The sequence below is a fragment of the Hyaena hyaena genome, unplaced genomic scaffold (genome assembly GCF_003009895.1).
Source record: "Hyaena hyaena isolate Hyena2069 unplaced genomic scaffold, ASM300989v1 scaffold_140, whole genome shotgun sequence".
Lineage (NCBI taxonomy): Eukaryota > Metazoa > Chordata > Mammalia > Carnivora > Hyaenidae > Hyaena > Hyaena hyaena.
In genome coordinates, this window is record NW_024080772.1 from 12,718 (window position 1) to 29,347 (window position 16,630).

General features: G+C 49.1%; 1 protein-coding gene across 4 annotated transcripts; it reads right to left on the reverse strand.

Moving 5' to 3' along the window:
• Positions 1-5,579: 5,579 nt before the first annotated feature.
• Positions 5,580-16,570, reverse strand: SLC5A6 (solute carrier family 5 member 6). Of its 4 annotated transcripts, none has more exons than XM_039238500.1 (19): positions 16,273-16,570; positions 16,022-16,088; positions 15,257-15,336; positions 13,714-13,800; positions 12,393-13,064; positions 11,976-12,041; positions 11,584-11,635; positions 11,143-11,210; positions 10,640-10,794; positions 10,101-10,241; positions 9,776-9,905; positions 9,124-9,212; positions 8,584-8,696; positions 8,184-8,251; positions 7,708-7,794; positions 7,378-7,559; positions 7,061-7,164; positions 6,700-6,815; positions 5,580-6,386 (listed from the first exon to the last, which is right to left on the reverse strand). In XM_039238500.1, the coding sequence occupies exons 5-19, from the start codon at positions 12,783-12,785 to the stop codon at positions 6,234-6,236; spliced, it is 1,917 nt and encodes a 638-aa protein (XP_039094431.1). In that variant the 5' UTR covers positions 12,786-13,064; positions 13,714-13,800; positions 15,257-15,336; positions 16,022-16,088; positions 16,273-16,570; the 3' UTR covers positions 5,580-6,233. The 4 variants fall into 4 exon arrangements, with proteins under 4 accessions (XP_039094431.1, XP_039094427.1, XP_039094428.1 ...); XM_039238496.1 differs by having other exon boundaries at positions 6,697-6,815; XM_039238497.1 differs by lacking the exon at positions 16,273-16,570 and having other exon boundaries at positions 6,697-6,815; positions 16,022-16,236.
• Positions 16,571-16,630: the final 60 nt, after the last annotated feature.

Consider the following 16,630-nt stretch of genomic DNA (forward strand, 5'->3'; position numbering starts at 1 on the left):
CCATTGTGTGTGTGTGTGTGTGTGTGTGTGTGTGTGTGGTGTGTGTGTGTATGCGCGTGCATACACCACATCTTCTTTATCCATTCATCAGTTGATGCACATTTGGGCTCTTTCCATAATTTGGCTATTGTTGATAGTGTTGCTATAAACATTGGAGTACAAGTGTCCCTACAAATCAGTACTCCGGTACCCGTTAGATAAATTCTTAGTAGTGCTATTGCTGGGTCATAGGTCATAATTCTATTTTTAATTTTTTGAGGAGCCTCTACACTCTTTTCCAGAGTGGCTGCACCAGTTTGCCTTCCCACCAACAGTGCAAGAGGGTTCCCCTTTCTCCACATCCTCACCAACATCTGTAATTTCCTGAGTTGTTAATTTTTAGCTTTGGATTCTGTGTCTCCCCCTCTCTCCACCCCTCCCTCGCTTGTACACACACACACACACACGCACTCTCTCTCTCTCAAAAATAAATATTAAAATTAAAAATTTAAAAACAAACAACTTTGATTATAGTTAAAGGAATTAAATTTTTCCTTTTTTTTAATGTTTTATTTATTTCTGAGAGAGAGAGAGAGAGAGAGAGAGAGAGAGTGAGACAGCGTGAGCAGCGGAGGGTCAGAGAGAGAGGGAGACAGAATCTGAAACAGGCTCCAGACTCTGAGCTGTCAGCATAGAGCCCAATGCGGGGCTCGACCCCACAAACTGTGTGATCATGACCTGAGCGGAAGTCGGACTCTTAAGCGACTGAGCCACCCAGGCACCCCTAATTTTGGCTACGGTTTTAAAAGCTTTGTTGTAGGGGCGCCTGGGTGGCTTAGTCGGTTAAGCGTCCAACTTTCGCTTAGGTCGTGATCTCATGGATCGTGGGTTCGAGCCCCGCGTTGGGCTCTGTGCTGACGGCCAGCTCAGAGCCTGGAGCCTGTTTCAGTCTGTGACTCCTTCTCTCTCTGACCCTCCCCTGCTCACACTGTCTCTCTCTCTCTCCTAGAAATAAAAACATTAAAAAAATTAAAAAAATAATAAAATAAAAGCTTTGTTGTAGATTGTTTTCATAGATACACTTAATCAGGTTAGGGAAGTCCTTCTTAGTGCTAGCTTTTCTCCTAAATGAATGTTGAACTTCATGAAGCCTGTTTCTGCATCTGTTGAGACAATAATGAGATTTTTACTTTCATCTGTTAATGTTGAGAATCATATTATTTGCGTTTCTATTTTTTTTTATAGTTTTTATTTATTTTTGAAACAGAGAGAGACAGAGCATGAGTGGCGGAGGGGCAGAGAGAGAGGGAAACACAGAATCTGAAACAGGCTCCAGGCTCTGAGCTGCCTGCACAGAACCTGATGCGGGGCTCAAACCTACGAACCGTGAGATCATGACCTGAGCCGAAGTTGGACGCCTAACCGATTGAACCACCTAGGAGCCCCCTCCTTTTCTTTTTATTGAGTTTCTGTTGTTAAAGCTACCTCTTAATTCTGAGATAAACTCAATGATGATGATATATTGTTTTTTAATATGTGTTGTTGAATTCAGTTCACTAATATTTTATGATTTTGCAGCTATGTTCATGATAATATTGACCCTTATACTTTTCCTTTCTGCTTATGCTGTCTCTGTCTGGTTTTGGTATTGAATTGATGCTATGATAAAAGATACTTAAAATTTCATGCTTTAAATATTTGTTGCTGGGTGTGCCTTGGTGGCTCAGTCAGCTTAGTGCCTGACTTTTCAGACTCAGGTCATGATCTCATAGTTTGTGAGTTCAAGCCTTGCATCAGGGTCTGCACTGACAGTGGGTGGCCTTCTTGAGATTCTCTCCTTCTTTCTCTGTTCCTCCCCAACTTGTGCACTTTCTCTCTCACTCAAAATAAATAAATTAATAATAAAAAAAAAACTTTAAAAACTTTCAATGTTTACTGCTTGAAAATAGAAAATGCATTCAGGAAGTTTCCCTTTTCATCATACTCTGGAATCATTTATATAAATTTAGAATTAGTTATTGCTTGAAAGATTAGAACCTAAGAGTGAAGCCATGTGGGCCTGGGTTTTTCCTCACAATTAGGTGGTTTTATTTAATATTGTCTCTCTTTACTGGGAATAGGACTATTCAGATATCCTATTGCTTCCTGAGTCCATTTTAGTGATATTTTTCTAATAATTTGTCCATTTTTATCTAAAGTTTCATATTTGGTGGCCTACAGTTGTTCATAATCTGATTACCAAGCTAATATCTACAATATCTGTCATTAGGTACCCTTTTTGTTTCTGGAATTATTTGTGTCTTCTCTTTTCTCTTGATAATTTTTGCCAATTGTTTTTATTATTCTTTTCAAAGTTCCAAATTTTGCCTTGTTGAGCAATGTGTAACTGGACTGAAAATCCGAGAGCTGATACAGGATCCTCCAGAGGTTTTTTTTCCACTGCTGTGCTTGGCTCTAATCCAAGTCTTCTTCTTGCACTTGGCTGGCCCCTGTGTGGATGTCTTCATCACCCTGCTTAGGCGGACACCACGCCCCAGGCTGTGTCACCCTCCTTCGGCTCCCATCTGACTACAAGTCCTCCTCCTACACAGATACCCTCACTTGACTCGGGATGGGCTGTTCACCCAGGCCGGGCTGTTCACATGTGCAGATGCCCTCTTCATTCTGTTCGAGTTCTGATGTCCCACGTGGGACACATGCAGACGTGCATACACACTGGCTCTGACAACACACGTCAAGCCACCCTCCTGGAGGATGCCCTCCTCATGCTGCTCACATTGACGCCCCACATCAAGCTGCCCCCATGCAGACTCCCTCCTCATATTCCACTCCAGCTGACAGCCCGCACCAAGTCTTCTTTCCTCGGGTGTGTGGGGTATGTCTTTTTTTTTTTTAATTTTTTTTTAATGTTTTATTTATTTCTAGGGGAGAGAGAGAGACAGCGTGAGCAGGGGAGGGTCAGAGAGAGAGGGAGTCACAGACTCTGAAACACGCTCCAGGCTCTGAGCTGGCAGTCAGCACAGAGCCCGACGCGGGGCTCGAACCCGCGAACCGCGAGATCATGACCTAAGTGAAAGTCGGACGCTTAACCAACTAAGCCACCCAGGTGCCCCTGGGGTATGCCTTTTTCATGCTCCAACCCTTCACCAGGCTACCAAACCACATGGACACTCTCCTCATCCCAACTTGGGCTGTAATACCCCGCAGCAGACCGTGCTCCATGTGGCTGCCCTCCTCATCCCGCTTAGACTATGATGTCTGAGCTGGGCTACTCCCATCTATGGTCTCCATTTCACTTGAGCTCTGATAGGCACAACCAGCCTCCAGCACCAATGCTACCTTGCACTGCTCCACCTAATAGCTTTAGGACTGAATTATGCAGGAAGAGAAGGGAAAAGGCAGAGCTCAGAAAATATTGACTATACCTAGAGGTATTTTTTCATGAAAGGTCTCAGAAACATAATGCAATGTATGAGTGGGCTGGATCATAAGGTGAACATAGTCTTACTGTGGGTCCGTCGAAGGTTTGAAAGCCACTGACCTAAAAAGATTCTGGAATGATGGTATAGTAGCACCCCATTTAGTGTGTTAGTTTTCTGGACTGCTGTCTCAGGATTCCCTGTCACCTGTGTGAACAACCCCATCCAAACGGACATTCCTTTGATTCTAGTTCTACAACCTTGGTTTCTAGTTCTGTCCCTCCAACTCTCACTAGCCATAATGTATAATGTTACCTTAGACATTAGAAATGTAGATGTTACACAATGTACTTCTCTCCCAAGGAATAATATCGGGTAGTACATGAAAAGCGCCTTGAAAACTACAATAAATATGATCACAATAGCTGACATCTAAGGAGTGCAATGTACATGCAATGTAACTGTTTTTTAAGTAATCTCTACACCAAACGTGGGGCTCAAATCCACAACCCCAAGTCCAAGAACTGCACACTCCATCGCCTGAGCCAGCCAGGTGCCCCTGTAGCTAAATCTTTAAACAACTCTGTGAAATTCATATTCTAAATAGATGAGAAAACTGAAGCTTAAAAAAATTAAATGGATGAACCAGCATTTGAACCTAGATCTGTACATCTGACTCCACCATCACCAGTGGTATTTTTAGATTCTATTTTTAAGTCCTCTCTACTCCCAAGGTGGGGGTAGAACTCCCAACCCCAAGACCAACAGTTGTGTGCTCTTCAGAGCCAGCCAGAGACCCTCTAAGTGGCACTTTAAAAATGTGCAAATAAGCTTATTTTGTTAAAAGCAGAGCATCTTTGTTCTGCTGTGAACTTTGAATTCTTTACAGGGAGTACCAAAGGTTTTTACCATTTCTCCTTAAATGTCATTAATTCTTGAAAGCTTTGAATTCTGTGGCTTTTCCTCTTTTCTATGCAAATATAGCTAACATGGCAAGGGTTTTGGACTGAGGCAACTTTGAAATGATGGTGGCACCTGGTGCAAGGTCCCAGGGTGGCATAGTCATTTCCTTAGATGCAAAAACGGTGGCCAAGCGTAATGGCCTTGCATGTAGGTGATGGATAAACATGTTGAAGAATGAACAAACCATAGCCTGGTTAGGTCTAGAACTCTGATAGCTTGGTGGGGTGGGGGTAGTTAGCCAGAAGCAGCACCCCCTCCGCCTCCAGGTAGAGGGGCTATCAAGGCAGACCTCAGGGCAGTCAACTTGGCACTTCTTGAAACTGTCCACAGATCTGCCTGAGGGGCCTGTAGAACTTGTGCCGTTGGAGGAGGCCAGGAGGGCCTTAGGCTGTGTTCTTCACAAGAGCCCAGCTCCAATGCTGTTTCTTTTGTTTGTTTCTTTATTTATTTAGAGCATGCACACAAGCAGGTGAAGGGCAGAGAAGAGACAATCTCAGGCAGGCTTCAGGTCACCCAGCAAGCAGCAGCATTCTCCCAAAAGCCCCCAAAGTGGACAATCTGAGCAGCAGTTACTGTTCTGGTCAAGGACAAGGTGGGTGGGACATGAGACAGACTGAGCAGCAGGAGTGTGCATCTTCCACCCAGAGGAGCACAATGCTGTCCCCTGAAGACAAGCTGGCCAGTCTCCAAATGTCATGGGGCCAGAGCTAGGCCCCTGCCACCTCTCCTCAGGACAGGACCACTTGTAGAGGGGGCTCTATCACTGCCATGGATGGGCCTGGGGTGAACCAGAGCAGCTGTGAACCAACAGCAAAGGAACCCAGATTCTAGGTCCATTAAGCTTTTATTTCCTAGGAGCAAAGATATGTGGGAAAGAAACTCCGAAAGGAAACAGGAGCACAAACAACAAAATGACACCAGGGTGGTGTGCCGGGTGGCTAGCACACTCCACAGTGGACCTGGTCGTGCCCTGGTTTCTTGGATCAACATCTGTCCCGTCCCCAAGTGCCTGTTACATAGGTGGTGGGTGTGGGCAGCGAGGTAGAAAGCTTCCCTACTTTATGCAAAGGAGATGAATGTACCAGTCTATTGTTTTTTTAAAAAATATTTTTTGTTTGTTTTTGAGAGAGAGAGAGAGAGAGAGAACATAAGCAAGGGAGGGACAGAGGATCCAAAGCAGAATCCACGTTGATGGCAGTGAGCCCACGTGGGGCTCAAACTCATGAACTGTGAGATCATGACCTGAGCCAAAGTCAAGACGCTCAACTGCCTGAGCCCCCCAGGCGCCCCGTACCAGTCTGAGAGGACCCTCTGGGACAACAAACCCTCTGCCTCAAGGATGGAGGTAGACAGGTAAGAATGAGAGGGGCCGAGGTGTCCCGGACAACCTGGATGTAGTCACCCGCCATCTGTGCCTGACAGAAACTATGCTTAAAACAGGACTGCGAGAGAATCAAAAGCTGGCCAAGGCAGCTTTGTATTTAGCGGTAAACGTGGCCAACCTTGTCAAATCAGGCCCCTGGACAGTGATCATCAGCACTGCAGTTTCTCTTCACTTCAAAGGACCCTGATGATGATTAATCAGAAGCCATTACCCATTTCCCAGAGGATTTGCACCTATACCCTTTTCTAGCAAAATCCTGTCCACTGCAAGCCTGGTCTTCTAGAGAACAGACTGTCAAGGGACAAGTAAAACCCCTTTCCTCCCCTCACACTTCCCATGCCATGACAGCTTCCACTGCAGCCCAAACATCTAAGAACATGATCCTTTGGTGGGCTAGGTAATCTAGTCCTCGCTTGTCTCTGCATTATGCATCATGTAACTCATCATCATACTACAGGCTGCCTCAGGGACTGGGACCCGAGCCCAGGTCACAGTGAGGTCTCCTGGAGGATGAAGGTGGGGCTGTTCCCCTGATGGGCTGAGCCTTCCTCAGGCACAGCCATGGCCTCCTTGTCTCTGCTATTCTTCAACATCCCGTTACTCATCTTTTCTGGAAATGCAGGGGTATCCACCGAGAGGTCCTGGAGAACACAGAGCAAAGGGAATGAGACACTGCTTTGATCCCTGTGGAAGGGAGATCAGCAAGGGGTGGCAGGGGAGAAAGGGAGAAGCAAAGCACAAGGAGAGCAGGGAGACAGGAGGAGAGAGGAGAAAGGGCAGCATGCTGGGCACCTCTCTGGGCTGAGACCCTTCTGTCCACCAAGCCAGCACTGCCCCATGGGTACAAGCCGGGGGTTGCTGGGGAGAAAGGAAGGGGACGGAAGGAAACCTGCAAGATCTGGTAATAATCTGGAGAGGTAAGGGAGGGTATAATCTGGACAATGTAACTGCTACCTGGCTATAGCTTTCGCAGTGAAATCGCTTCTGACAACACAGGGGCAGGAGGTCAACAAGTCTTGAAAACACTGGGGAAATGGTCCGAGGGTTCAGGGTCCGGCCCCGCATTCCCCCTGAAGGCAAAGGCACTTCTGAGTCTCCTACCACATAACTAGTGCACACCCAGCAAGCCACCCGTTCTTGGGGCTCTGAGTCCTTAGCCCCTGTCAACCTCCCAGAGCTCAGCCAAGAAGTCTGACTGTTACAGACACCCAGGAGCCCGGAGGGCACGGTCAGTTCTACCCCAGAGTCCAGAATCCCTGATCAGCCTCCCTCAGCTAGTCCTCCCTCTCTGTGCCCCCATCCCACACGCCCTCACCAGTGAGCCAACTGACAATCAGGCCCACCACAATGACTGTGGTGGAGTTGTGAGCGCTGTACCATAAATACGACAATGAGTAGAGCCGTTGTAGCCCTGTAGGCCTGGGGAGAACAAGAATAAGAACAGTTAGCAATTTACTGAGAGGGCATTCCTCAGGGACCTGGCTCCACCCCCTACAGTGTCCCAGGGTCTTGGGATCCAACACTCAACATTGCCCCAAGGACTGTGGTGGTCCATCCTTTAGTAAGACCCCTGGGAAACCCCTCAAACATGAGCTATTCACCCCAAGGAGAAAGTGAGTGAACCCCACTCACCTGGAATGAGTGGTTGAGGGCATCAGTGTGGTCATGGCAATGGTGGTCAGGTTGCCAGGCAGGGAAAAGCTGGATATATTAGAGGGAGAGGGTGCCACGCCAGAGGCCATCTTGGTCACTATGCTCCCAATGCCAATCCAGAAGGCCATGACAAGTCCAGCCAATAGGCCCACGATGGCACCCTGCCCAGAGACATAGCACATTCTCCAGTTAAGATGCCAGCCCTAATAAACCTTCACACCAGTTCCCAGAACTCATGGGGAGAGGCCTGCCAAGCCATTCCCCAGGCCCGCCCCTGTACGTGACTATGCAGCCAGACGAGTAACTCACAGCAGGATTGGCACAAGGAAAGAACATCCCAAGGCAGAAGAGTCCGAGCAGCGGCCCCCCAACCATGCCAAAGATGCTGAGCGCTGCCTGCGGAAAGAACAGAACATTTAGGCTCAGAGCTTCCCCAGCCTCACCAATGTAGAGCACAGCCACCCACCAATGGCTCAGCGCCCCACTTGTCAGATCTGTGTTCTAGATGGAAACATCTGAATGCAGGATTCCAGAAGGCATATGGGTATGGAAATGTGCTTTGGGTTCTCCTCTGAGGCTAAAATAATCCCTAGATGTCTGAGCCAACAAGGTCCTGGGAATGACTCTGGGGAAGGCTACTCACAGCTAAAGGTGTTCCATCAAAGGTGAGCTTTTGACACCATCCCTATACCATTCTCTTTGCATCAGCAGTATTCCTCAACTTCCCATCTCAATCAATTCCTTTCCTCCCTTAGCAATTGCTTTCTTCTCCGCGTAGTCCTTACCTGCAGCACAGATCCCATCTGAGAAGAAATATAGGCCATTCCCAGACAAAGTAGCCCATAGCCAAAGCCTGGGGGGAAAAAAGGGAGGAAACACGCAAAGTAAACACAACAAAAAGACAGAAAGGTAGTACAAAGCTCCTTCCCCAGCCAAACCACTACCTGTGTCCCTGGAAACAGGGCATATTACCTCCCGTCCCAGCTCCAGGTCCCTCCCACCTTCACGCTTATGGGACTCAGAGACCCTCCCAGGAAATGCCCTGAGATGTAAACAAAGTTGTGTGCTTCATGTGGCAAGCGCCAAGTGCAGGCCAAAGCTGGTGCTGTCAAGCAGACTGATGACAGGGCTTCAGGTTTGTCTTAGAAAGAATACAACTGAAAAGATGAGGAAGCATAATCCCACCGAGGAGTCTGGAAAGCATGATGGCTTGGACTTCAGAGAACTGAGGGAACCAGGGTCGGATCAGATCTTCCATTGTAACAGTTGCCAATGAATTAAAAGCAGAGGATATGGTGCTGAAAGGAGGAAGACAAAGATGAGCTGTGCTGAGTCTGGGAACTGACAGGCAAAACCACCAGGGGCCCTACTAAGGGAGTAGCACCCTAAAGACAGGAGAGAACATATACAGCCAAAAGCCATCCTCACAGTTGGCAGCCGAGGAAGAGGCCTTTAAGGCAAGGACACTTGTCCCTTTCTGAGTGGAGTACAGGTTTTGATAAGTAGAATCAATTCCTGGTGTTGTAAACAGAAGAATCCTTCACCAAAACGGGGGCTTCTCCTGGGAGAGGATATGCTCTCTCCTACACAGAGAAGCTGTCCCTCATCATCCACAGAAGGATGGGCACATTGAGAAATTCAGAGAGATCCCCTCCTCCACCTGTCACCTTGTGCCAAGCAGGGATCAGCTGCACCAAACATGAGGAAAATGGTCAAAGAAGGTACCTGAGGGAACCACTGAAGAGGCAGGCAACAAAGAGCCCAGGCAGGCCTGGCAGGCCTTTCAGGAGATCCATCACAAAATACAGGACGAACTGCAGGCAGAGCAGAAGTGCACAGCTCTCTTGAGAGAGGAGTCCTTCCCCAAGGCAAGACATGTGGGAAGCCCCCTATACGCGCCCCTGCCAGTCTACGGAGACCTGGTGATTAAGAAGGGTGCTAAGCACCAAAGGTGACTCACAGTAAGTAGAAGAAAATGGGCTCTGGAGAGAGAACACAGTTCACACCCCAGCCATGCCCCTGATTAGCAGTGAGACAAGCACGTGGGCCACGTGACTTTTTTCTCTTCCATGAAACGAGGCTGTTGTGAGGATTAGAGGAGGCCAGGTATGTGACAAGCTCCTAGCAAAGCGCATGGCGTGGCGCACAGTGGTGAGCCACTGAAGGCAGGTCCCCACCCCAGCAGGGCGAGCACTGTGATTAGGTGTTGCCGGGAACTGGGACCCTCATGTGCCAGGTTGTAGAATCCCAGTGAAAAGAGACTTACATCCATTTCCTACCCAGGGTAGGAGTCTTTTCTGCAGCCAACCAGACACTCCTCTCAGGGCGCCAGGCTGGCCCTCATGGGCACAGAAGAGTGCCAGGGAGGCCTTCTCACCTGGTCAGGGGCTGCTTGAGCCTGCTGGGTGCTCATGGGATGCTTCTGGTAATAGGCGAACATGACCAGGCCAATGAGACAGCTCATGCAGAGGACTACCTGCTGGCAAGGGAAGACTGCATAGCAGGAGCTGCAAGAGACCAGTGCCAGGGAAACAGAGTGTTAATAGACGCCTTCAGGCATGTCCCCAAGTTCCAAAAGGCAGACCCCAATGGGTGTGTTTGTACTCTGCCATGCCCCCACCTGCCAGAGAACTTCCCCATAGAACAGGGGCCCTCCATCCTCCCTAGCCCCTGCTCCCTGGTCTTCCTGTCCCTGTACTCACAGTATAGCAGCCTTCTCCGTGCGGGAACTGAGGTAGCGCTGCACCTGAGCCTGGTTCACCCCATACAAGGAGAGCATCATGAAGACACCCCCAAAAGCCAATGTCCAGAAAGTGTGCCGTACAAAAGGATCTGGATTCAGCCTGCAACAGATGCCAATTGGTCACTGTGTCTCAGCCTTTCTCGCACTCCTACAATGAGCGTCAGAGGAGAACAGAACAGACACTGCTGCAAGGGACTGGAGCTACTGAAGGCAAGAACTGGGTGGACATGTGAGAGTGCAGCAAGATGGAGGAAGGAGTCTATCCCACCAACCCACAGCCTCATTCCAAATACTAAAAACATCCTGCCCCTCCTCACCCACCAGTCAGATCCCTGTGATCACTCTCAATCTCTGCAGTGCCAGCTTACCACCCGTCTCAGTGCTGCCACCTAAGGCTCCCACACCCGGTCCTCTGCTTACTGCAGCCTCAAGTTCAGGCTCTAGGATGGGCTCAGCCCCCAGGCACTAGATCCCAGCCAGGGGAAGGGGTGCACTTACTCGATCCCAGAAATGAGGCCATGCTGGGAAGCCACTTCCCACACATGACCCAAGCCATCCACCTTGGCTGATCCCACAATGATAACCACCAGCTGCCCTAGGAACATGACCAGCGTCTGGAACACATCTGTCCAGATGACTGCCTTCAGCCCACCCTGCAGGGAAAAGAAAGCATGCCTGACACAAATGTCTTTAAAACCATCCACAAGTTAAGACATCTTACCACCAGCAAGGGCACTGAACCACCACCAGGGACCTCCTAATTGTTGAGACCCTGTCGACCTCATTCCCACCCCACCCCCTACCTTCAGTATGCGTCCCCTCTCCTATATTCCTCTTCCCACCAAAGTCCTATTGCATCCCCTAAGTATTATTTCATCCCACCCTAAAACTCCATCCCATCTCCCCACCTACATTTTTACCTCATCCCTTTTCTTTTTATTCCCATCTCCCCTCCTTACTTCACCTCTGCCTCTCCCTCTTCTAGGATTTCCCACACTTACCAAAGCAGTATAGATAGTACAGACAATGCCTATGGTCAGCACTGACAACCACAGATCAAAGCCAGTCACTGCAAACAAATAAAAACCATAATCCTGTCTCTAGAAGAGTTTCCAAAAGACCAGAAGAAACCCCAGTGAGACATGAAACATTCAGGCATTAAGGATGAAATAAATCATTCACCACAATTGAAAACAATGTTTGAACCCCACCAAAAGGTACTGATTAACCAATTAGATGAGACACAGTAACATCTGATTAGCTTTCAACTGAGGTGAACCAAAGGGCTTCCACCTCTGGCACAGGCTAGCCAAGGACCCATACAGTGAAATAACTCCTTGGCCAAGGTCAGATTCTTTTCTGCACACTCTCCTCTACTTGCCCCTCCCAAAGGTGTTTTCCCTGCCTGCTGTGGATGAGAGCCAGGGGCTGTGACTCCTCACCTGCATTGAGGGCCAACGATGGTGCATACAGCACAACCCCCATGTAGATCACCTGTTGGGTATGGAAAAGAGAATGTGAGAGGGAAGGGAAATGAGGGCGGGCAGGGAGAGGAGAAAAGATGGACCTCAGCTCCTAAACTAGGCTTCTCCCTTCATCTAGGCTCACTTTCCTTTCCCTTCTTCCAAATTTTAGCTTGCTGCCACCATACTGACTGTGCTGAAACCAGAAGGAATAGGAAGCAAGATGCCTCTGGTGGCTTCAGGGACACGGACCCCTAGCAGGACTTTTAATCCTGCCTGAGAGCAGGGAAAGCTCAGAGTGCTTCAGCATGCCTGAGTCTGGGTCTCTCTACCATATCTTACACTCAAATTCAACCCTCATTTCCACTTACCATCTGAAAGATAAAGGTCACGGTCCCACAAATCCGCACAGCCTTATTGAATCGAAGCTCCAGATACTAGATGGAGACATGTATAGACATAAATACATATACGTAGATATCTCTCTATATATTTAAAGGTATTCCTCCCCACTCTACTCCCACAATTCACACACAGCATCCCTCAAGAAGCCCAGGAACATGAGGGAATATTCAACTCCTATCCACCCTGGGCCTCTCATCACAGAATCCTCCTCCTCTCCCCACTCCCACTAGACTTCACCCAGAAAGAGCTTGGAAACACATGATGTGTCCCATCACTCTCATTAGGTAGAAGAGGTCCAGGGACCCAGATCCCTTATATGTGCCCTCTTCCTCCTTTCCATCTCTGACTCTGGTGGTCGTATGTGCTCCTCCCTCTCTGCTCACCTCATAGGCACTGGTGAGATGCAGACGGTAGAAGACAGGGATGAAGACGTGTGCAGGGATCAACAACCCCAGGAAATAGCAGCAACCCAGGAACCAATACTGGGTCCCAAATCGGTAAATCTCGGACGGCACACCCAGAATGGCCACGGCTGACTGGAAGGTGGCCAGCAGCGACAGAGCCACAGGAAGACAGCCCATTTTGCGGTCTGCCATGAGCAGCTGGCCAACAGTATGCCGGCCCCAGCCACGAAAGGCATGGTAGAGCCCAATGGCAAGGGACAGAACCAGCAGCAGGGCAAACACCACATAGTCCGCAAGGGAGAAGGTAGATGTGACCACATTTGCGCCAGAGTCTGGAAGCAGGGGAGTAGAGGTGCTAACCCCCACACTCATATCTTCACTGTGTCTATGACCTATAGCCACTTGCTGCTCCTGGGCTCTGGGCTGCCACTCAGCTGGGCAATAGCAGGCAAGTGGCTACAACCTGGCTTCCAGCCACGATCTCACAGTCCTTCTCCTCCACCGAGTGACATTGTCCAAGGTGAGCTGCAAAGGAATCCGCTCCTAGTCAGGCCTATCCTGACTTCATGTGCATCAGCCCTCAGCCCTGTGTATCCAACAGGTCAAACTTGGACCAGCCAGTTCTGTACAGCCCTTGGAGGTCTGGAGGTCCTGGTATGGTTTTGGTAGGGGAGGAAAGAACAGCAGAGTGAGACAGCTGGGAGACAACTATTTGGCTAAGACCATTTTGGGCAGACACAGCTGAGAAATATAAAAGCTTTCTTGAAGGTCTCCACCCCAGTAACAGAAGAAAAATCAACTCTAGCCACATTTCTTCTCAGAAGATTTCCCTGCCCCCACTTGCAGGCAGAGACCCAGTCACTACAATGTACTAAGCCAGCAGACCCCAACCTGGCGCCACAGCCCAGCAGGGAAGAAGAAATGGAGACTAATAACAGCATAGCTTCTTCTATTTCCCCTAGCCTCAGCCCCCTCCCATATTCCCAGGGCCCCCTTGCTAACAGGACCCCTTCTCAACCCTGATCCCCAGTAAGATTAGCTTCATGGAATCCCAAACTCCATTCTAGGCATCCCCAGACTAATCACTTTGCTCTCCCCTGCCACCCACTTCCCAGCTCCTCTCCCTGGAACACTATGGTCAACAGCAGATCTGGGAAGAGTGGTAGAATTCAAAAGTGAGAGGGTAACATGCTGGAGCCAGGAGTTCAACTTACGATTATAGAAAAGCAAATCAGCCAGGGAGCTTGGGCAAGGGAACAGCTAGGGAGAGTACTCCTAGCCTCCTGAGGTAGACACCTACCTAGAGAAGTAATCCCTGCTGTAATCTCCAGCGCTGCCTGGAGAAGCTGTGTGCGTCTGAAGCTGGACGGAAGCTGAGGGTCTGGCTCTGTAAGTGGCGGAGATGAAATCAGGAATTAGGGGTGAAGTGAAGCCCAGCAGCTGTTTGTTCTGGCCCCTGTAAGGAACCAGTTATCCAAATGGCCCTATCACACTATGACCCCCAAACTCTAGCTCAGTCCTAGAAGCTCCAGAATGGGGAACAGGGAGTTCACATTCAACAGCATTCCTAGCTGGATTAGGCTTTCACTGTAAGTCACACTTGGCGCTGTGTGCTAAAGGGAATTAGAAAGGAGGAGATGATAGAAATGGGAAAGTTGCTTTTCTGACTCCTGCATAAAAAAATACTAATCCTCAAGAATATAGCATTATCCTCAGAACAAGAACAGGATTATACTACTTCAAAACTTAAGGGAATATAAGAGATCACTATCACGATGATCCCTTGGACCCCTCAGTTACCAACAAAGACACAAGGCCCGGTGATTCAAGCGATCTTTCCAAAACCATAGAGCCAATTATTGTCAGTCTAAATCAGAGCTCAAGTCTAGTGATTCCCCACCCATCCACTCTTTATTTATACTGTAATATCTTCAGAGGATATCTGTGAGACTGTCATTGACATGGAGAAAATACCACAGCATATCAAGTTTTTAGATAGCCTAACTGATGACAAGTGATGTTGTTTTCAAGACCTCTTTTTTAAAGCACCACACCTCAGTTTAGGCACTTTGCATGAACGTTCTCTAGTTCTCAAGGAAACAGAGGTAGACAAGTTAAATAACTTGCTTAAAGTTACGGGGAATAATACAAAACAAGGGAGAAGGAAGGAGTGCTATCTGCATGTATGACAGGTGATTCACCTGGGGGGAGGGGGACATCCTTACTATTCCTAGAACCAGGTCAGGAGCAGAATGGTAATTGCAGTCAGTCATTCACGGAACAAAGTTTAGATTTAAACTAGTCTAGACACACATTTATATAACCTATGTCTTCTGTTCTTGCCCACTAGGAGAAAGATCAGCCTGGCTGTCTTCTGATTCTCCCACACTGTGTTCTTGGGCAGATGTTGCCTAGCTGGCAAGATATGGCTTTACACAGACCAAACCTGAACTCTGAACCTCGTGGAGCCAACAAAGATAGGAAATCAGAGCCGGCAACTCTTGGATCACATGTTCTAGGAGTCTGAAATGTTAGTTCTCAAAACAGTGTTCCCACCAGGCCCCTCTGGTTTATCCTAAAGATTCCCTGGGGCTCCTCTTTGGCAAATTTTACTATGATAGAGGTGATGGAAAATACCAGGGAGTAAGAGAAGTGTCTGCTATATGCAAATAAGAATGTGTAGTCTCTGTCTCCCTCTCTCTCTGCCTTGCTTGCTTGTTCTTCTCTCTCTCTCAAATAAATAAACATTAAAAAAAAATGTGTAGCTGTAAAGGCTTAATGATAAGGGTAGAATGGTTACAGAAAGGAAAAAGGTCTTGGTATAGATTAGAACACACACTTACCGAACTGGTGATCCTCTACTTCTGGGGTAAATTGGTGGAGCTTCTTGACAGCATGAAGTATGGAGAACCTTCCCTGAAGACTGAAGAGAGAGGCAGACAAGACCGGTAAAACCCGACCCGGTAACAAAGTGTTCTTTAGCAAGGATTCTGATTCTAAGAACAGGATAGTCAGTGGCGTTCTAAAAACGCTACTAAAAATCTACTCCACACCATTGTAAAGCCCATGGACTTGCATCTCTCTGAGAGAGTGGGAGCCAAAAGTAAGAGCTGAGTTGTTTCACTAAAACTGAAACACACAAGGCATAAATAGTAGACTGTGAGACCCCTTCTTAAACGTATAACAGGAACAGAAAGGGAAGAGAAACCTGCTATACCACCCTACCTACCCCAACCCCCACCGGCACTCAACAGCCTGGACTCCCACAGAACCCAAAAACGGGCCGCCGGAGGACCCACTGCCTCAGAAAGATTACTTCAAAATCTGTCCTAGTGCCTATAACTCCTCAAGGTCTGAAAGGGTTGAGAACACTCGTTAAAATGCTAATAACTACCTATGCCTTAGAGAACTTGCCCACCAGCTAAAAGTAAATTCTTTCAGGAAGATTCTACCTGCCTGCGGCGATGTGGGAGGGAAGCCTGCGGGGCTATTCAGAGGAGTTGGCTTTGATGAGCTTTTGCACGGCCCTAAGCAAAGACACCACGCAATCCCTCGGGGCGCGGGGCTCCGCAGTGCCAGCCTCTGGGGAGCGCTCGCCTGTCCCTTACCTCCGTGGCTCAGCCAAGGCTAAGAAAGTCCGGTCGTTTTTCTCGAGATCAGCATCGGGCCGTTTTTCTGGGAAGGGAAAGGAGATGAGAAGGCAGGGAAGTGCCTATCCCGTCCCTTCCTCTTCACCAAGCTCCGACCGCCACGCGGTCTCCGGACTACTGTGAAGGGGCCAGGGTGCCCGGGGCGTCCCCAGGCTCGTCTCCTCCCGCCGAGGTTTGCCCTTCACTCTACGCTCCTCCATCACCCTTACCCTCTTTATTTGCTGGCTTCTCGCCTTCCCTGCACACGTGAGGTAGCTTAACCACTACCACCACGAGGCTCACAACTCAGATCTTCCCGCGCCTTCACCGGGGGGCCGACTCGCCCCGCCCCTCCCTGCCCCGGCACCACTCTCGGGAGCCTCGCGGCACCGGCCCCAGACGCCGGCCCGCCCCATTTGTTGGGTCTTCAGTTGACTGAGGCGGCGGTGGCAAAGCCTGGCCTGCCACCTGCCGGCTGGCTGAGTGACAGCAGGGCCCCTTCCCCTGGCCGCCTCACGTGGCGCCTGAGGGCTGCGTGGGCGGCGAGCCACTGCGGTGACGCGACCTCGGTACCCGGAAGCGAGGGAC